Source organism: Rhinatrema bivittatum, chromosome 10 (assembly GCF_901001135.1).
Source record: "Rhinatrema bivittatum chromosome 10, aRhiBiv1.1, whole genome shotgun sequence".
Lineage (NCBI taxonomy): Eukaryota > Metazoa > Chordata > Amphibia > Gymnophiona > Rhinatrematidae > Rhinatrema > Rhinatrema bivittatum.
Window position 1 is genome coordinate 97,617,565 of NC_042624.1, and position 21,701 is coordinate 97,639,265.

The 21,701-nt window shown below is 48.6% G+C and overlaps 1 protein-coding gene across 4 annotated transcripts in view; it reads left to right on the forward strand.

Moving 5' to 3' along the window:
* Nucleotides 1-19,319, forward strand: part of LRRC40 (leucine rich repeat containing 40) — a 123,462-nt gene extending 104,143 nt beyond the window's left edge. For all 4 annotated transcript variants that reach the window (XM_029618371.1, XM_029618372.1, XM_029618369.1 and 1 more), the window contains one exon: nt 18,764-19,319. In XM_029618371.1, the coding sequence (XP_029474231.1) occupies nt 18,764-18,869 (106 nt within the window). In that variant the 3' untranslated portion in view covers nt 18,870-19,319. The remainder of the gene's footprint in view (nt 1-18,763) is intronic.
* Nucleotides 19,320-21,701: the final 2,382 nt, after the last annotated feature.

Genomic DNA, 21,701 nt, shown 5'->3' on the forward strand with positions numbered 1-21,701 from the left:
AGAACCAGAATACCTTTTTTGTAAGGTGAGTTGTACGGGGAATGTCATAATTCTGCTTTACATCCATTATTGTGGGTCAGGGGGGTTCCTGTGGATGCAAACTGTACTTTTACTTCTAGCCCCATGACGATTATGGGTTCAGTGTGTCATGCATGTGAGAACCATCCGTCAGGTGTGTCCCGACAGAAAAAAAGTTGAGAACCACTGCCATAGACCATGTTACTGATAGATTACAGATTTCCAGTAGAAGGTCTGCAATTTCATTTCTCAATTCTCTCAGCACTCTGGGATGTATACCATCTGGTCCAGGTGCGCCTTGCTTCGGGAGGGGGGGAGAGAGGACTGTTTTGTCATTCACATGCAGTAAGTTTACTTTTGTTGCATTTTATTCACATTTGCTTTAATAACATGTCAAGTCGATTTTCGCCGTGCGCCTTGCTTCGGGAGGGGGGGAGAGAGGACTGGCGATCCCCGATGCCCGAGCGTAGGAGAACCATCCACTTCCTGGTACCTGTCATTTCAAATGACATTTGAAATGACAGGTACCAGTGCATCCAGGATACTGTATAGGCGCTCTATAGTGCTCTATACAGTAAAATGGATTGCTCAGGCCTACCGCTTCATGGACGCGCTTTGGATGCGGCTTGCATTTGCGTCTAATTTAAATACTGTATCGAGCGGTGTGTGATCCGAACTGTGCGTGCGTGCGGCAAACGAGGGTGCGCCCGGCCCTGCCGCACTCTAACGCGTCCTTACTATATCGGCCTGAGAATCAGCAGGGGAGTTTATTGTTGGGATGTTATCCAACATTAATTATATAGCCTAGTTGCTTCTCTTGTTTCCTACAGCCCAGGGTCTGCCTCCCTGTATTTGTCACTTCTTCTAACTTCTAGTCAGAATGTCAACAGAGTAGCTGTGGCATGGACTGAAATATCTTCCTTTTTACCTTCAGGGAATGGTGTAAAATTCTTTCTCACAGGACAAGCAGGATGGTAGTCCTCACAAATGGGTGACATCGAGGATGGAGCCCTGTACGGAAAACTTTTCTGTCAAAGTTTCAACAAGCTTTGACTGACACTAGCACACTGGGTGCACTGAGCATGCCCAGCCTGCAATTATCCCTGTGAGCCACAGGTGTCTCCCTCAGTCTTCTTTTTTCCGCTCTGCAGTCAGCATAGCGGTTGGAGCTCTGTGAGGATTTTTTAACTAATTACCTCATGGAAACACTTAACTTTTCACTTCAAAAAACACTTTTCCCTGCACAGGTCTCCCTCCGCGTACGTTTTTACGACGCTCGGTGAGTACTAATTCTTATTTTTCGGTCGGTTTCTGTCACTATCTTAAGGCTGTTAACTGACTGAAGCCTTCCCTTCCCCCATTTTTCAGTTAGCTTTAAACAGCTTGCGAGTATCTCTGTGACACTCTGCTTGCTTATGCTAGTGGGGTAGGGATTTTTTCCTTAACTTTAGGACCTCTGTAGCTTCAAGTCCTTCGTTCCCTGGTACCCTCACGCAGTCGATACCCTATCGCTACACCGGGACCCTCCTAAACCGCCCTGGGCTTTTATATGTCATCAGCGCCCCTCCCCCCACGGTGCCCTGATGCCTTTATCCATGTTTTTTGCTTTTCAGTGCTACCAGGCTTTTCCTCCTACGCACTGTTTTTTTTCCTTGGGCTTCCTCGGTGCCGTCCCTACCCGGATGCATGCCATTGACGCACACGACTGTTAGTCACTGCCATGCATACTCGGGTCGCCGCCACCGCTGCCCGAGACACTTTTTAACGATCCCAGGGGCACTTCATCGATGCCACCCCCCCTTTTGGGGATGCCATCGATGCCCCCTCCTCCCCACCGATGTCCAGCCCTTTTCCATCGGTGGGCATCGGTGCCACATCGATTCGTCGGTGGGCAATCGATGCCGGATGGTCCCCATCGGTGGACATCGGTGCCGGATGGTCCCCATCGATGGACATCGGTGCCGGATGACTTGTCCGTCGATGGCATTGGTGCCGGATGGCCGTCCATCGATGGCATCGGTGCCAGGTCCTTTTGCATCGATGGACACCGATGCCCAGGTGTTTCATCCATGGGCATCTATGTTAGAATGCATCCATCGAGGGCAGTCGATGCCAGGCTGCTCCCATCGGTGAAATTCGATGCCCAGGTGGGTCCCATCGGTGGGTATCCATGCCGGCTCGATTCCGTGGATGGGCGTTGATGCCAATGCCAGCCTTATGGCTGGCATCGATGCCCATGCCGATTCCAGGACTGGCGTTGATGCCGGGATGGAATTCATCGACTGGGAGATCCATGCCATCGATTCCATACGTGTCCATATCGATGCCACCGACACACGTGTCTGGGGCACCGATGCCATGTACACTTGGAAATCTGAGTCTGTCCAAATCGATACCGTCAACGTCTGTGGCCCTATAGTTGATGCCCGTGGCCATGCCACAAACGGCATAAATGCCCGCCTCCATGCATCGATGCCCTTCGACACCTCCGTTTTCCTTCGGTGTCCTTGACGCCCTATTGATTCGACTTCGACTCAGTCGATGCCGGTTTCCCTGTACGTACCTGGATCAGTCCAGACAGTGGGTTATGTCCCCAATCCAGCAGATGGAGTCAGTCAAAGCTTCGAGGGGGCGTCACCATGAGTACTACTACCCCCTCTGCAGGAGTTCAGTATCTTCTGACTCCAGCAGATGCGAGTAGTAACTCCGGGTTGCTCCCGATTACCTTAGGCATTTCTTGTGCTTCTTGTATGCTTCTGAATCTGTTTTCTCTCTGTCTGTTTTTTGGATCAAGTTTGTTTTAAAAAAAAAAAAAGAAAGGTAGAGGGTTCTAATTGGGAGGCGTGGCTTCCCTCTGTGTTTGTTGGCTGTTTGCTCTCTCCATCTTCTCTCCTTGCAGCGGGGTAAGTGCAGCGTCTTTGGTTTTTTGTGCTTTTGCCTTGCAGCTTTTCTTCATCGGGGCTCGCGGAGGCCAGCAGGACCGGCCCCTCCGCGCTCCCTCCCTCACCCGCGGCCATTTTCGCGGCTCCTCGTGGGCTGCAGAGGCAGGCAGGGAGATCGTCGCCGGCGGGGTCGCGCGGCCAGGAAGGCCCCCCCGCGGTGCGCCTTGCTTTCGGCGGGGTTGTGCAGGGCCGTCCGGGCCCCCCCGCAGCGGCGGGCCCCCTCCGCGGCCCCCCTCCCGAGGCTGTGCCGGGTGGTTTTCTGTTGGCCTGCCGGCTCCCTTCTTCCTGACGGCTCCGATGCCGCGGCCAGCGCGCTGCTCGGCCTGCGGCGAGCCAGGGTCCCGGATTTCGAGGGAGGGCATCTGTGCAAGGTGCCTCCCCGGGGGGAAGGCACCTCGCGGCCTCTTGATGATTTCCCTCGCTGTGCAGGCTTGCGCCGGGCGGCGTGGGCCGGCCCCTCCCCCATTCCTGGCGGAACGGCGGCCATTTTTACATACTATGCGCGCTGAAGGGGAACAGGCAGCGCTGGGGGCAGGGGTTGCTGAGGGCTCTCCCTCCACTCTTGCTTCCTGAATCGGACTCAGGAGACAGGCCCGCAGGGGCAGGGGTCCCCGGGGGCCCCCCCCCTCGGAGGACCCCCTCGGGTAGACCGGGGTTTTCCCGGAATTCATCCTGTTGATGCACACTGCATATCTGGCAGGGACTCGATGCTCCCACGGGACCACCTCAATCAAGTATACCGCGGCCCTCGCTACCTCCCCCCCCCCCCTCCCCTCCCCTGCCCCCCCCCCTACCCCCCCCCCCCCGGCTCCCGGTGGGCTCGGGGGCAGCGGGCACAGGGCCAGCTTCCCCTGGATCGGACCCGGCGGACCCGGGTCAAGGGGACTCCACTTCCGAGGGGATGATCCGCGCACGCTGCGTCTGTTCCAGCGGGAAGAGCTGGATGACCTGCTCCCTCAAATTATCAAGGAGTTGGACCTCGATCCACCGCCGGAGCCGCCCGCTCCCGTTAGCGCCCGCTTGGGTCACTTCTCAAAGAAGGGGGATCCGGTCCTGGCAGCCCTGAGGCCGAGAGCTCGGGCTTTTCCATTCATGAGTCTTTCATTCAGCTCCTCACCAGGGAATGGGATGCCCCGGAAGCTGCTCTTAAGGGCAGCCGGGGCCATGGAGAAACTGTATCCGCTGCCGGAAGATTTTCTAGATCTCATCAAGGTACCTAAAGTGACTCCGCGGGGTGACAGCGGTCACGAAGAGGACGACCATCCCTGTGACGGGGGGGAGCGGCCTTAAGGGACACCCAAGATCGCAAGTTGGAAGTCTTTCTCAAGCGGGTCTTCGAGGTCTACGCGGGTAGGGTTGCGGGCGGGTGATGTGTAGTTCGCTGGCACAGCGGGCCAGCCTCCTCTGGGTGCAACAGCTGCTCACCTCCAGGTCCTACCGGCCGGGGAGGCCGCCAGGCGGATAGGCTGGAAGCTGCGGGGTGGCGTATGGAGCGACGCTTCCTATGACCTGTTTCGAATCACTCGCCCGCACCATGGCCTCCGTGGTAGCGGCACGCCGTCTCTATGGCTCGCAATCTGGGCGGCGGACACGTCTCCAAGTCGAGTCTGGGCTCCCTGCCTTTCAGGGGCAAGTTTTCTGTTCGGGGAGGGATCTGGATCAAATCATCAAGTCGCTGGGGGAAACGCGGTTCACGCTCCTGCCAGAAGACAGATATCGCTCCACCAGGGCGTTTTAGTCCTCTCGGACCAGAGCCAGGGCGCAACGGCGCTACCGGGAACTACAGACCGGCGGCGGCCAGGTCCTCGGCCCCCAGGTCTCAACCCTGGTCTCGCCTCCTTTCGCGGGCGCCGCCCCCGCACGGTCCCGCCTCCCTCAGGTGGACAGCCCTCTCCCAAGTCCTCGCAATGATGTAGGCTCGCCCACTCCGCCGTTCCCAGGATCGGGGGGCGGCTGGCGTTCTTTCTACCAGGAGTGGGCCGGATCACCTAGGACCAGTGGGTCTTGGATACCATCGGACAAGGTACGCGTTGGAGTTGTCCGCGCCTCCAAAGGGACGGTTCGTATTCTCCCCTTGCGGCTCGGACGACAAGCGAAGTGCCGGCTGCAGTTGACCCTGGACAGGCCTTTGGGAGATAGGCGCCATTGCGCCCGTGCCCTGCGGAGAGGGGTGGGCTCGGGCCATTATTCCATCTACTTCGTGGGGTTCCAAAGAAGACGGCTCCTACCGCCCCATCCTGGACTGAAGGAAGTCAACAAATCACTCCGGGTAGTTCGTGTTTTCCGCATGGAAACGCTGCGGTCAGTGATCGCGGCTGTGCTGATCGGGGGGAATTCTGGCCTCCTTGGACCTGACGGAGGCCTTACCTTCCACATCCCCATTCGCCGGGAGCATCATTGTCTCCTACGGTTCAAGATCCTGGATCAACATTTTCAGTTTGTGGCTCTCCCGTTCGGGCTGGCGACGGCGCCGCGCACTTTCACCAAAATCATGGTGGTGGTAGCGGCTGCCTTGCGGAAGGAGGGGATACTAGTTCATCCTTACCTGGACGATTGGCTCATCCGAGGCGAAGTCTTTTCGCCATGGACAGGAGGCTGTGGCCAGGGTCATAGAGTTTCTGCAGTCCCTGGGATGGGTGGTGAACTTCTCCAAGAGCTCCCTGGTACCCTCGCAGCGCTTTGGATTTCCTGGTGGGCGACCTTCGACACCCGTCTCGGCGCGGTTTTCCTGCGTCAGGACAAGGCGCAGGCCCTGCGGGAACACATACAACGGTTCTCTGCGTTATCGGTCCCTACCTCCTGGGACTATCTGCAGCTCCTGGGGGTGATGGGTCCACCATCGACATGGTCCCTTGGGCATTTGCGCACCTCAGGCCTCTACAGAGATCGCTTCTATCCCGGCTGGAAACCGCTTTCGAAGGACTATCAGGTTGCTCCTCCCCCTGCCGCCGTTTGCCAGGAACAGTCTAACCTGGTGGATGGATCCGGAGAAACTGGCCCGCGGCATGTCTCTCGATCTGCCAAATTGGGTCGTGTTAACAACCGACGCCAGTCTAGTAGGCTGGGGAGCGGTCTGCGATCGCAGCGCACGCAGGGGACTTGGTCCGCGGAGGAATCAAAGTGGTCCATCAATCGCCCTGGAGGACCAGAGCGGTCAGATAGCGCTCCAGCACTTCCCTGCCGCCCTTCGGAACCGGGAGGTCAGGATCTTATCGGACAACGCGGACGACGGTGGCCTATATCAACCGACAGGGCGGCACCCGCAGTCCGCAGATCGCGCTCGAGGCAGAGATGCTGATGCAGTGGGCGGAGCAGCACATCTGGACCGCCTGGCCGCCTCGCACATGCGAGGGATGTGGACAACGTACAGGCGGATTTCCTCAGCCGTTCAACTTCTGGATCCCGGGGAATGGTCCCTCTCCGACGAGGCAATGCAGCTGCTCGTCCGGCGGTGGGAGCCCACCCACATGGATCTCATGGAGTCCGCAACGGAACACCAAAGGCGCCCCGGTTCTTCAGCCGCCGGACGAGAGCGAGGGGCGGAGGGCGTTAGACGCTCTCGTGCTCCCGTGGCCGACCAACCTTGCTGCTATACGCGTTCCCGCCGTGGCCAATGGTCGGAAGACTACTCCGCCGCGTGGAGGCCCACCAGGGACCCTGTGATCTTCGTCGCTCCGGAGTGGCCAAGACGACCTTGGTTTGGCAGACCTGCTCCAAACTGGTGATCGACGGACCCATCCGTCTGGACATCTCCCCCGCCTCCCTTCACCAAGGCCCGGTATTTTTCGACCAGGCAGACTCTTCTGTTCTTGCGGCCTGGCTTTTGAGAGCACCGCCTTCGGCGTCGGGGCTACCAGGAGGCGGTAGTGTCAACGCTGCTGCGTTCTCGAAAGGCTTCGACGTCGGTGGCCTACGTGCGAGTCTGGAAGTGTTCGAGCTGTGGTGTGCCGGATGAACACGAGTCCCACGGAGGCTTCGGTTCCTCAGATCCTTCAGTTTCTGCAAGCGGGGTGGACAAGGGCTTGCCTACAACTCACTCCGGGTCAGGTGGCCGCCCTTGGTTCGCTCCTGCGGGACGGGGGTTCTCTGACAACACCCGGACATTCTCGTTTTCTCAAGGGTGTCAAGCACTTGCGACCGCCGTTGCGGAATCCTTGTCCCTCCTGGAGTCTCAACCTGTGCTACGGGCCATGTCGGGACCTCCGTTTGAACCACTGCGGAATGCGACGCAAGGATCTCACGCTTAAGACGGTGTTTCTGGTGGCTATCTGCTCTGCTCGTCGCATCTCGGAGCTGCAGGCCCTGTCGTGCAGAGAGCCCTATCTCCGTTTCTCGGACTCCGGGGTTTCGATTCGCACTGTTCCCTCCTTTCTTCCGAAGGTGGTGTCCGCGTTCCATGTGAATCAGACGGTGGAACTTCCTCCTTCTCTCTTCGGCCGAGTCTCTCCGACTCTGGATGTCAAGCGCACCCTGCGCCTCTATCTGGAGGCTACGAATGATTTCCGGACTTCTGACCATCTCTTCGTCCTTGGTCCGGTCCCGAAGGGGTCTCAGGCCTCGAAGACGACCATTGCCAGATGGTTGAAGGCCGGCATTGCCGCTTCCTACATTGGGGTGGGGCGGACTCCCCCACCCGGTATTGTGCGCATTCTACACGAGCTCAGGCGGCCTCTTGGGCGGAGACTCGCTCGGTCTCCTCTCAAGAAATTGTAGAGCGGCCACCTGGAAATCGTTACACACGTTCTCGAGACACTATCGTCTACACCTCGCTTCTTCGGTCTTCGGACACTTTGGGGAGCAGGTGCTACGAGCAGGTCTCGCAGGACCCCACCCGGTTTAGGGAAGCTTGGGTACATCCCACTGTCTGGACTGATCCAGGTACGTACAGGGAAAAGAAAATTATTACTTACCTGCTAATTTTCGTTCCTGTAGTACCATGGATCAGTCCAGACGCCCACCGCATTTGGGTTCTAATTCCTGCTCGACTGTTTTCCTCTATGGGACGATGGTGCTTTCTGTCTCTCACGATTTCTCAGTTTTCCTGTTTGTCACAGTTCGTTTGGGGTTGGCACGCTGACCTCCCGACCTCCCACCCGTTGGTGGGACGGGCACGGTTTTGTTGTTACGTTCTGCGGCTGTTGTTGCCGTTACTTTAAACTTGATCCAAATTGGGGGTTCTTTGTTTACTCGGGCTTTGATATACTCGATACTGAACTCCTGCAGAGGGGGTAGTAGTACTCATGGTGACGCCCCCTCGAAGCTTTGACTGACTCCATCTGCTGGATTGGGGACATAACCCACTGTCTGGACTGATCCATGGTACTACAGGAACGAAAATTAGCAGGTAAGTAATAATTTTCTTATCTTTTTCAATAACGGCAATGTTTTTCGATTATTCGATTCCACATCGTTTCAAAGATACCTATGCCACTGCTGTCAGTGCCCGTCACTGTCATCATTCTCCTGGCCAGTCATCGACGATTTTTCATACCCATTTTGATGATATCCTCGAAGCCCCTTAGGTTGCCTTCAATATCGTCAATACCGACATAGCACCGCCACATAATACCCTCGCCTCCTCACATTGCTCCACGCTTTGGGTTCTTTTTTAAGCCCCGTATTAGCTTAAGACACTCCATTGTGTCAGGAGCAGAGCAGGCGTGCTGACAGTTCGTCATCGATCGCCTTCCAGGACGACGAGGGCTTCCATCTCGGCGCTGGGGAAAGACCGGGCCGAGCACCGTGGCACCCATCATCGCCGACATCGTGATCGTCCGCCGCTGACGCCATCCAGCACATCGGTGCCATCCTTCTCCAGGCTGGACAACGCTCGGGCAGAGCGACATCACCACTGCCATCAGCACTGTTCCTACAGTTTTGGCAGTCCTTGGTGATCCAGAGAACTTCCGGATCCAGGTCCGACAGCTTCTGCATTGGCGTCACGACACATCGAGCCGCTGTGGAAGCAGGGAAGGGAACATGAGTTCCGTTAGGGCTCCTCTGTTCCTGGCGTGCCCCACCGTCAAGTGTGTTGGGACTATGGCCATCTGTTACACTTAGCAGTCTAAACGCCACTCACGCCTGGCCATGTCTCCTCTGTACTGTGCCACCCATACAGCGGTTTCAGAGCGAGATGACGTTTACGTCCCCGGCCTTACCCTCGAGACTACCGGAGACCGTCGGAGTCAACAACTCTTCACCGGCTCGTCTTGCGGCGATCCACGTCGGATGGTAAGTACCCGCCTTCGGCGGCATTCCCATAGAGTTGTGTTCTCCCATTCGGACCGTGGTTCGAAAAGTGTCTGGGTCATGTGCCTTTTAGAACTGTATTAGTGTCACATATCGCTATGTTTAGCCACAATATCAGGAGAACCCCTCTATCTTCTTGGGATTGCAGCAGGGCTTCTTCTCTTGTCAGTAACAAGTCCCTGTGCCGACCAATGCTCTGACTCTTGGTTCCCTCCCAACCAAGGTCCAGCTGCATTGGCTGATCTGCATAAACATGAGATTCAGCAACCATTGCCCCATGTACAAGTCCACCTTGAGGCCTGGCCACAGGTCTCAGTGTCTCCTTGTACAGCCTACAAAAATGCGGGTTCCACTTACCGCTCCACACACCTGCCAGGAGCCTACATGATATCCTCCATTGGGACAAACCTCCTGGTCTCCCATCTGGTCAGATATCAGAGCGGGCCACCCCACCTTGTACCAAGTCCCCGGTACACTCCCCCAGGCGCCTACGAAGTGCAGAGGGGAGAAGGGAGGGGGGTTGGGGAGTTTTAATTGCACTATTCTTTCTTTAACAGAAAATAGTTACTCTCCGCACATCTGGACTAAGAAAATCCAACTTTCTTTAGACGTCACAGGCTACAATGGTATCTTTGGTTACCATCACTCCATACTGCAGTAAGTACATTATTTTAATGTTTCTATGTGCTTTATGGTGAGTCAACATTACAACCCCCAAGCTCTGCCTCTGGCACAAGCTTCGGTAAGTGAACTGTCTCTTGCATCACTGTTGGTGAATGCTGTTTTCTCTGCGGAGTGCTAACATCATTCACTTTCCTTGCATAGACTACTGCTAACCACTTTCAGTACATGCAAGGAGCTCTCACTTTTTTCAGGACTCACTATACATTTACTAACTGGGATTACTGTCACTGCATAAATCCCTTCTGTAACACTTCTGACACCACAGTCTTAAGACCCTCTTGTCCAGCATGCGCCACAGACATTCTGATACATTGTTATATGTCCCTGCGCATATTTTCCATAACCTCAGCCTTTCAACTTTTCATGGTTGGGCTATGGGGTTTCTTCCCACTATGCATTTTTCTCATAATTCAAAACTGCTATGGGTTATATTCAGTGACAATTCTATACTCAATGGACCTAAGTGGTTTCATTGCTTTCGTCCCTGATTTCTTATCCCAGTTCGAACTAGGACCTAGTCTCCTTCGACTCATGCTCAGCAATTCCTTAGGGTTATAAAGTTTCTCCTGAAAGCTGTCAACCCATTATGCATCTATTGCACTCCAGCATAGTTTCTCATAAACTTCCTGGACGTTGCACCCATGAGTTATGCCCTTATGCTTCCAATACTGCTTTTGACCAACAATTCTTTGTGCATACAGACAGACAGCATAGGGACCAATGTGCTTTCCAACTCATAAAGCACGCATTACCTCTTAGCTGCTCTGCTAGACAGCTGCGCAGCTCTACCCTTGGCCCTTGTTCACTTCATGCGTCCTTGGGCCACAAATCTAAGAGATTTAATGAACGCTCTATCAGACCTTCTCCACGTAGGTTCTATCCTCTCGAATGGTCTCAATTACATGTGTACAGGGCAAATCTTTTAACGACTGAGGTTTAACTAAACTTTCCTCGGCGTCTGATCATTCCATACGATGCCACAGGTTCTGCTCCCTGCACATGTTTCCTATGCGTTCCCTTAGATGCCTTTTTCTTCCATCAAGGCCTCTTCAATATATCTCTTCTGCTGCCTCTCGTAGCCAGCATTCTTCTAATGTTGAACTGGGATGGGGTTCAGTATTCTTTTCCCCACTCCCTGACTGAGATCAGTATGCTTTCCCCTACTTCTCAATCCATCATATCAGTAACCTTTTATTCTCTCACCAGTCAGTCCCAAATCATAGACTTACTGATGTTCTTAGGTTCTGGTAGCGTCACAAAACCTTCTAAACATAAATCTTTTGCCGTTTAATATGGCAGGCTTTACCTCCTGACGCTAAAAAAAAAAAAAAAAAAAAAAAAAAAAGAGGTATTACCCCTTTTACTTTTCCACCATTTTTTCTTACTCCCTCTGATTCTGTTCTCCAGACATCCTCCACATAGATACACCTTTCTCTTAGGAGGTGTATCGTTTTGGGAGTTGGGTTCCCGTTTTCGGTAATCCTCTCTGAGTCGGCTTACCATGGATTATCCACTGATCAAGCCGCCTCTATTTCTCTAATCACGGAATGAACATATATATTCTCCTTATAAGTCTCATACATTCTACGTTTGAGCCTTTCCATTCCTCTCTTCCACAGTTTGGCAAGGGAACTTCTTTCCCTCTTAATGTCATTCCTGCCAGCAGGGTCCGTGAGTTATGCACTCTTTCCATACTCACCTGACTCCGTTCCTCTGCCACTGAGTAGTTCTACGCATTCAACTTTTCTATCCTTTTCAGGTAGATGTTGTATCTCCTTTCCTCAGGAAATACTCTATTAATTTTTCCTAACCTCTCTCTCTCGCGCCCTAGGGAGAAACTGGGTTTTTCCACATTCCTGGACAGTAATGCTGCGCTTACATTCTATCTACATTGCACTGCATTCCATGTGAATTCAACTTGACTCTTTCCTTCATGCAAGGGTCAAGCTGCTACTTCCAGTGGCCACACAGACCTAATCCTTCTGATTAAGTGGTCTATATTTCCTTTCCTACCAACAAGCAGACATTTCACTACAACACTGTGAGTATCCACATACTGTTGTGTCCGTCTTAGCCTTAACAGCTTCCCTTTGGTTACTGCTGCTTGTACTTTTTTATCAGGTTGCAGCCTGGAGTCCTCTCCATACCTTCGCAGCCTATTATTGCTTACATTTGACTAGCCGGCATGCTCCCTGTTTGGCCAGTCCGCCTACTCTTACTTTTTTTCAATTCACTACCCAACATCCTTCCACAAACCCATTATGGTGTTGCGGATGCCCTCCGTTCCCATTTCCACCTCAGTCGTTACGCCTTTGCGCATCTGCGGTGTATCTGGTGCATTCCCGGGCATCCTCAGCTCGGTACTCACCCATTTGTGAGGACTACCATCCTGCTTGTCCTGTGAGAAAGCAAATGTTGCTTACCTGATGTAACAGGTGTTCTCACAGGACAGCAGGATGTTAGTCCTCACGAAACCCGCCCGCCACCCCGCCGGAGTTGGGTCTGTATACTTTTATTTTAGTTTCGCTTGCGCTTTTTAGCTATAAGACGAGACTGAGGGAGACACCTGTGGCTCACAGGGATAATTGCAGCTGGGCATGCTCAGTGCACCCAGTGTGCTAGTGTCAGTCAAGCTTGTTGAAACTTTGACAGAAAAGTTTTCCGTACAGGGCTCCATCCTCGATGTCACCCCATTTGTGAGGACTAACATCCTGCTGTCCTGTGAGAACACCTGTTACATCAGGTAAGCAACATTTGCTTCCCTGTTTTTTGGCCTTATTCAGGTTAGTACTGCCTTTGGCTTTCTGTACTTTGCTTGGTTTGCCAAAGTGTTTCTCCTTTTCACTTGAACTTATCCGGCAGGTGAGATGATATGCCTGTTAATGGAAGCACCGGGACAGGGTGCACTTCAGTTGTAACTCACCTTCCATGTTCGGGGATCTTAAGAGTGGCGGAATCCCAATTGATGGGTAGCCTCTACCCATTCCTTGGTACTCTTGATTCCATGCCATCTGGCATGGAGGGATCAGAAATTTTCTTGTAATGTTTGGCAGGTAGGTTCTGCCGCAAACCCTGATGCTTTGCTGCCAATTCTTCCAAGTGTTTGCTCGTTTTTTCTGTGCCCATTGGCTGTTGACCACAATCATCGGGTGTTCATAGGCAAATGCATTCAGTTCTTCCTCTTCAGATACTAGTGAACCTCAGTTTTTCTTTTTGGAGGGCTTTCTCAGCCCAGATTTTTGGTGATCTTGTGACACAGAGGGAAACTGTGCAGTCTTCATCAAAGAGATCTTCTCTTGGTTGGGTTTTTGTGTCCTTTCCTGTACCACAGGAGGATCTAGACTTACTGGTATTTATCAGGGTTCAATATTGGGAACCTCTGCTTGCAATACTTTCTATGAGGTGCAGTGTGCTTCTCCTGCTGAGATAGCATCACTCCCCTGCCTTGGGGCGTCTATGTGGTTCATCAGGTTTTGACTCTCTGTCCTATGGATCTCTTTTGTGTAGAACCTAACTCTTTTCCCTTCTAGTCCTCTTTTTGGGTCAGCTGCCTCATGTACAAAAGGGAGAAAGGTGCTTCAGCACTACAGAGTTTCCCTGCTTTTTCTATTTTAGGCAGCTTCTAGCTAGGGATTCACCTATGTGTGAGGACTGCCATCCTACTTATACTCTGAGAAAGCAGAATTGCTAACCTGTAATAGGTGTTCTGCAAGGACAGCAGAATGTCAGTTCTCAGGAAATCTACCACCTCCCCTGGGATTTGGTTTTTCCATGTATTAGCTATATCATGGACTGAGGAGCTTTGCCTAGGCGGCAGGGAAATAACTACAGCTGCTGCTGAAAGCTCTAGATCAGTGGTTCTCAACCCTGTCCTGGGGACCCCCCCAGCCAGTCGGGTTTTCAGGATATCCACAATGAATATGCATGAGAGAAAATTTGCATACACTGCCTCCATAATATGCAAATTTTCTCTCATGCATATTAATTGTGGATATCCTGAAAACCCGACTAGCTGGGGGGGGGGGGGGGGTCCCCAGGACAGGGTTGAGAACCACTGCTCTAGATTCTTTGAGATCAAATTTGTGACAAGCTTCATTGGATGATGTCACCCATGTGTGAGGATTGACATCCTGCTGTCCTCTGAGAACCTGTTACAGATAAGCAACTCTGCTTTCTATATTCTCAATCTGAGAGAGTAAAATCAAGCTATCTTTAACATTAGCACCTTCTGCAGCTTGAAAAGTAGTTAATTGAGAATTCAGTTTAACAAAAGATTTATCTAAAGCATTCAACTGAAGGTATTGCTCTTGAATTTTTGATCTAGTATCCACAGTAATGCAACTCCACTGTTGAAACGTAGCAGTAAATCTTATCAAGTGGGGATATTTCCCCCAAAATATCTATCATAGTTATAATAGAAAGCTCCTCAACATCAACTATTTCAATAGGCAGGGTGCCTGTACTATCAAATTAGATCCCAAGGATCCTGCAATAGCTTCTTCCTCAGCTAACACATTAGCAAAATCAGGGGATATAGAGCATAAATTAGGGGATATAGAGCATAAATTAGCAAAATCAGGGGATATAGAGCATAAATTAGGGGATATAGAGCATAAATTAGCAAAATCAGGGGATATAGAGCATACATTAGCTTCCAATTGATCTTAGGGCCACTCAGCACACTTGGAGAATGCATACTTCCTGAGATCATAATGGACAAAGACAGCTCTATATCCAAAACAGGCTGTGGCGAGGGTAAATTCATACCTGGACTCAGTTGCCAGATGTCAATGACATCTCCTGGTCTCTTTCCACTCTGGTATCTGATAGTTGCCGAGTAACATGATAGTCCATCGGGCCTTTGGAGCCTATAGAAGAATAGGTCTTGCCCTTCCTTTTTCTGCCCATTAGAAACCTCCACTAATCGAAAACAAATTGGGCAGAAGGAGTGTGCCCCTCCAGTGCACGGCTTTGACAGCTCCTGAGGTAAAAGATTCTTTCTTTCTCCCTCAGTTGAGTAGTGCCCAAAATAATTTGGTCAAAAAATAAAGTAATAAATTCCGAAAAGGCAGCTCCGGAGGTGAAAGCAGGGCTCCTTCCCTTGGTTGAGCAATAACTGGGCAACAAAGGGGAGGCTTCTAGATTTGGTATTTCAGTTTTCCTGCCTGCTTCTTATTGTCTCCCCTCTTTCTTTCTTTTTGCCTTTTTCCTTCCCCCACCCCCAGTTGGCTAATCCTCTGGCTCTCCTGCCTCTTTGTCTGCTATTCAGGTGAGTAAAGTTTAAAAAAAAAAAAAAAAAAAAGCAGATAGGAGGAGCCAGAGAGTGGCTGAGCCTAACCGCAGCAGCAGACCAAAGTACTCAGTCCTAGGGATGATTGCAGGTCAATAGGGTTGCAAGGGCAGCTTGAGTGTGGGAGCAGGCCATCATGGCTGCTGCAGCAGAGCTCAGGAAGTAGCCTGCACTCTGTCAGAGTTGTGGCATTTGCAAGGCAGCCTTGGAGGGGGCTGGGCCTCTAAACTTTGTCACACCAGTCAGAGGGGAGAAAGTGAACTGCGGGAGCTGATTTAGCTTCTTCCAGGGGATCTGTGGCTATTGGATCTGCATTCCAGGAATCAGGAGCCATAGTGGAAGAACCACGCTGATGCAGGTAAGAGTTCATTTCACTCAAGCTCAGGTGGCTTCCTGGGCAGAATTGTGGTTAGTCTCCCCACAGGATATCTGCAAAGCAGCAACGTAGTCCTTACTACTTACTTTAGCCAAGCATTATCGATTAGATTTTGCTGGCAGCTGAAGAGAATTGGTAAGTATTGCTAGCTGGGCAATATTGGGACTTAAAAGTTTTGGGAACTGTGAAATTGTGGGATAAACTAAACTTTGTGTGTGCGCCTTGACTAAAAGCCAGAAAGTCTTTTTTTTTTTTTTTTCAATGTAATGTTTATTCAGTATTTTCAAAGATGTAAACAATGTACATTAATATTCAGGGTCTCACAACAAGTGTGTTTGTGTGTGCGCCTAATTAAAAAAAAAAATTAAATTAAAAAATATATAAAATAAAAACCAGGGTGCTAGGTAAGTTTATTTTCTTTTCTCAGGAGTGTTGAGAGGAGAAGAATTACTGTTTATTTACTGATTTTAGCAGACTGAAAATAATTTTAAAAAAGTGAAGATGGAATGTGCAAAAGTTTGGATACCCTTCCAGTTGATTCATTATTATTATTTTTAAAGTTGTTAATAAGCCCAAACCTTTGATTCATTAAGATCTCAATTCCGGTTCCATGGTTTAACAAATATTCTATAAATGAATAGGAGATCACACCTTTTTTTATTGTGGGCGCTGTTTTCGTGAAAATTATACCAAAATGATAAATCTAATCCAAAGTTTTTCTTTTCAAACCAATGGAGATTGTACATTGAATCATTCATATATTTAAGGACCAATGAGACTTGTCTCTAGCTATCAGCCATTTTGTTATAAAGTTTGGTAGATGTTAACATCACAACAAAACATAGGTCATTTTTGAATTTGCAAGCTGATGGTGAGTTTTGTTATGTTTTGCTCTAAAGGTCTCTTTTGTTCACATCATGTTTTTATCTCTAGTCAGGTACATTTGCAGTGTAGAGTACTCCTTGAGGCAGCTTGTCCAGGCGAAATGCTAAGTGTCTTCCTTTTGAGACCGCAAATTTATGTATCAAGTAAAGTGTACTATTTTAAGGACCTTGTAGAGTTAGAGATTGTTGTCTGTTTACTTATGTTGGAAACAGGATGCTGGGCTTGATGGTCTGACTCAGTATGACATGTTCTTATATTACTGCTAAAGCAGTGTCCCAGCAGCAATTAGCAATTCAAAAAAATTTTATAAAAAGAAAATAAAAAATAATGGATTTGCATGTAATTTATATTTAATAAGGAGGTTTTTTGTGACTAATGATTTTGCCCATCATACAATTCACAAAGTGTTATGCTTGAGAATTGGCATCTGAAGTCTTTTTCTTCCGCATTAATATGAGTAAACTTTATGCATATAAACAACGTTGCTAATATTTGATAGCAATCTATTTTGGTGTGCACGTCAGATAAGAATCAATCCAAAATTTTCACTAGATATTTCTTGGTGTCCTTAGCAAATACACTGACTCTGATTATTCTGTCTGCTTTCAACAACCATGGGATCCTAGTCTAAATAGCTGTCTTGTGTTTTGAAAATGAAGAAAATTCACCCTTACAAAGCAGAAGAAAGATGTATAAAGCTCTCTAAATGATTCCAGCTAGCATGGTTAAGAAATAGAAGTTCCATGGAACTGTTAAGGTCAGGGTGAGATCTGGAGATCAAGAGAAATCTCAGATAGAAGTGCCTGAAAACTGGTCAGATCTGCAAAACAGAACCCACAGATCACTCAAATGATCTGCTGAAAAGCTTAACTGCCACTGGATGTGTGCACAGGTCTATGATGCAGTGTTGTTACATAACAATGATATCTGCATGGGAGAGTTGGAAGAATTTGCAGCAGAGGCCAGGGGCTAGGGTGGTAATTCATTTGAAACACTCAGTTTGGATACATTTTACCTAGTCATTAATGCACTACCTGAAGAAGGGAATGTTGCATTCAAGCCATTTAAATCTTCTAATCAAATTACAAGTTGACTGAACTGTATATTGATATAGAATACCAGTCAAGGCCCAGAGAAAATTCAGATTTTATTTCCCTTGAGTGTCTGCTCAAGGAAATCTGTGGGTTTTTCAGGTTCTTCAGATAGGTTTCTCATAGCATTAAAACCACATAATAAAGATTTTGTTTTAGCATACTTTTAAACTATAACTTTTGCTTCAAACCTTCAGATCTGTTTTGGAAGGTCTTGCTCTGAAGAAAGATCAGAATGCAAACTAATTTAGTAACCTTGATCAGTTCTATTACTATATTAGTTTAATATCTCTGTTTAGTATATAGACACAGATGTTGGCATAGGAGAAGGTATGACCGATATACAGGTAATTCAGAATACAGGGCAACCTTTGTGAACTTGATGAGGGACCTTTGTGTAATGAAAACAAAACAAAATAAAAAACAATCTGTGTGAACTGTACCCTTTCAAAACAGAATCTCTTTATTGAAGGGACCTCAAATTACTTTAAGGAATTTAATGACTAAAGTTCTGTGTGTATGTACATAAGGCAAAATATTTGGTTTTACAGAATATGTGATCAATTCCTTAATCATTGGTTTATTGGTCTTGAACTACTTGCGCCTTTGTAAACATTTAAAATAGAAACAACCTATGTATATGTTATGTTTTTAATCTCACTTGTTTTATTTTTTTTTTATGTGCATGTAATTTGTGTTTACATTGTAAACGGATTTTAGTGAATAGCACACTGTTGGAAAAAGTAGAAGAAAGCCCTATGAAAAAACAAAGGGCATCCCACTAATTTAGCAGGACTGCCTGCTTGATCCTGCCAGGTTTAAACTGACTAATTTGTGTATGAAATATGTCATCTGTAGAGCTGTAGTTTTTTTGTTCATAAATTATCCTTTTATCCAAAACATAGCAGGCACAAATTCTAATGATGTCCTGTTTTTAATCAGAGCTATAATGCTAGAGGATGGCAGCATTTAGCATAAAAGTGAAATGACTAGTGATCATTTTTCTTTTTTCAAGGATGAAAAATAGACTGGGATGACGTGCTGGGTTTTTACAGTGTAATGTAGCTCTCTATATCAACACTACATATTGGTGTTGTCTGAGCTGTCTGTGAGCTGCTGGACAGAGTAAAAGAAGATAAAGTCACAAAATAAAATGAAGCCAGTAGCTGGACTAGAATGAATATAGTTCCATTTTTAAAGGTCTAATTTTTTTTCCCTTCCCTGCCAGAATGCTTCAGCTAGAAGGAAATCCATTCCGCAACCCTCGAGCAGCCATTCTGGCAAAAGGAACATCTGCTGTACTGGAGTATCTAAGAAGTCGGATCCCTGCATGACTATGTATATATGGTGCTTACAAATTTGGTGCTTACAAAATGAGACACTAGTACTCTTCATTTTTTATTTTCGGTCTCTGTGTACTTTTTTCATCTGATTCAAACTCACCCTTGGATACATCTCTCAATGCAGCAAAAATACACGTGTTGTGGAAGAACACATGGACCTTTAATCTCACCGAGGGAGGAGAATTTTTAAACAGCTGATTAATGTGGGTAAAATGCTTTTTATCCATACAAATTGTCTTTGAAAATTGTCCTCCAAAAGGAAAAGGTATTTTATACACATTAAAAATTACAAATGTGCTAGATAACGTGAAGGTGAAGTCGTAATGTTATGCAAAAGTATCTTGAAATAACTTCTATCAAGTAATCATATGAATTGTTTTGCATGAGTGTCAAGTCTTGATCAATGTTTCTTTAGAATAAATGAAATGAGCAAAAATATCATCTGTGTAGTGTGTGAAAAGAATCTTTGGTTTATGGACACTTTAGAAAAATACATGCATAGGGGCGGATTTTAAAACAATACGCGCGCCGGTACTTTTGTTCGCGCCACGCGTATCTTATAAAATCCGGGGTCGGCGCGCGCAAGGGGGTGCACATTTGTGCAACCTGCACGCGCCGAGCCCAGCGCGGCCTACCTGTTCCCTCCGAGGCCGCTCCGATTTCGGAGCGGCCTCGGAGGGAACTTTTCTTCGCCCCCCCCCCCCTTACCTTTGTCGGCAAAGTTAGCAGGCGTAACTTTGCGCGCGTCGCCGGCAGCCCCGCTCCATCCTCCGGTCCCGGGGGCATGGTCTGGAGGCCTCGACCACGCCCCCGGGCCGGTGCCACGCCCCCGGGCCCGCCCCCGAAACGCTGCATTGCACGCCCCCGGACACGCCCCCTCCCTCCCAGTTTCGAAAGCCCCGGGACTTGCGCGAGTCCCGGGGCTTTACGCGTGCCGGCGGCCTATGCAAAATAGGCGCGCCGGCGCACAGGAGTTTTAAAATTTGCCCCATATATTTTAAGCTCTAATTTGCAATGCTATAGAGTTCTCTGAGGCAAGCAGGATAATATAGCCACAAAACTGGGTGATGTCATAGATAAGCACCAACATCGGATAATCTAGAAAACTTTGGTAAAGCATAGAAGCCTTCCCAGGCATACATGGGAATTCCTGTTCTGCAACTGTTACATGGGAGCCTTCATTCTTTTTTTGTCCCCACCCCACAGATACATTCTCAGCAGCAGCTTGGGTCTCCTCAGTCTGTTCCTTTTCCTCTGATGCTTCTTCAGTTTGTCAGCTTTTTAAAAGTTGTTTTTTTTTTTTTTATTGGTGGACTCAGTCCTGATATTTCAATACATGGTGAAGTCTTGTGAGAGCAGTATTTTTCTCTAAAATGTCTTCCTTTGATTTCACTGCATTGACTGTGGCAAAGGAGGCCAGTAGTTTCAAGAGGTGCCTGTCCTATATCAGGAAGACCTCATTACTGTCTGCATGTGCTACTTGGGCATGAACTATGATGGCCTTGGTTGCAGTATCTATCAAGAGGCGATTAAGCAGCAAAGACTGCGTTATTCAACATCTTTAGTGAAAAATTGAAGTATGCCCCTGCGTCAGGAGCTGCACTTACCTGACCTTCATCTTCAAGGGAGCATAGATATTTCTCGGTCAGGATACAGGAGCATGGAACTTTCCCATTTAATGCTAGAGAAGGATTCCTTTGAAGAGCATTGTTGCCAAACTTGTGATGGAGACATCATCTCCATCAATGCTTGAGACTGAGTGCAGGGAGATAGTAGTTACTATGCACCCTACTAAGTAACTGTCTGGAGATGAGCTCAGTCTCCAAGGAAGGGATTAAGCTGCAACAGTCTCCAGGAGTCCAGACCAAGGCCATTAGTATTTCCCTCTGATTACTCATGAGGACCTGTTCTTGTCTACTAAGGCTCTCTCAACACCTGAGTTGTCAACATGCCAGCATCATGCATCTCAGCACTGGCAGAACCAGGCAATAAATAAATATAGACAGTTATAAGAAGTAAGCTTTAAATGTTTTATTGGTGTATGTGTTTTAATGTGGAATTCTGAATGTTTTATGTCAGATTTACTATATCTTATTTTGTGATCACATTGATCAACTTGTTTGGATGATGTGGAATAAATAAATAAATAGAAGTCCCCTAGTTGGCATTGATTGATATGGTACCAATTTTGGCATCTCAAGACAGAGCACAGACATTGATGCCTTCTGCCCCAAACTTGAGTCAAGCAGCATTGGAGAGGAAAGCCTATATCTGTCTGCTCAACATCAATTGGATTCAAGACCCCATCAGCCATCTCAGTGTACCTCTGAGGGTATGACTGGAAGGAGAATGCCCTCTCAGACTTTGACTCGTGGTTATTTCTGAGTCTGAGGAGTCCTGGGATCTTGTTTATAGAACTGAAGAATCAAATTCAGAAGAGGATCCTCTCTCTTTTAGGCAAGGAGTAGAGCAGGGGTTCTCAGCCCAGTCCTTGGGACACCTAGCCAGTCAGGTTTTTAGGATATCCATACTGAATGTGCATGGAGAGATTTGAATGCCTCCGTTGTATGCAAAGCTATCTCATGAATATTAACATACAGAGTGCCATGCTGGGTCAGATCAAAGTCCAACATCCTGTCTCTGACAGTGGCCAATCCGGGTTACAAGTATCTGGCAGATCCAAACCTATTTCTGGGATAGCAATAGCTTTCTTTAGTCTACCTGGATAACGTTTTATGGACTTTTCCTCTAGGAACTTGTCCAGACCTTTTAAACCCTACTATGCTAGTCGCCTTGACCATGTTCTCTGCAAAAGATTCTACA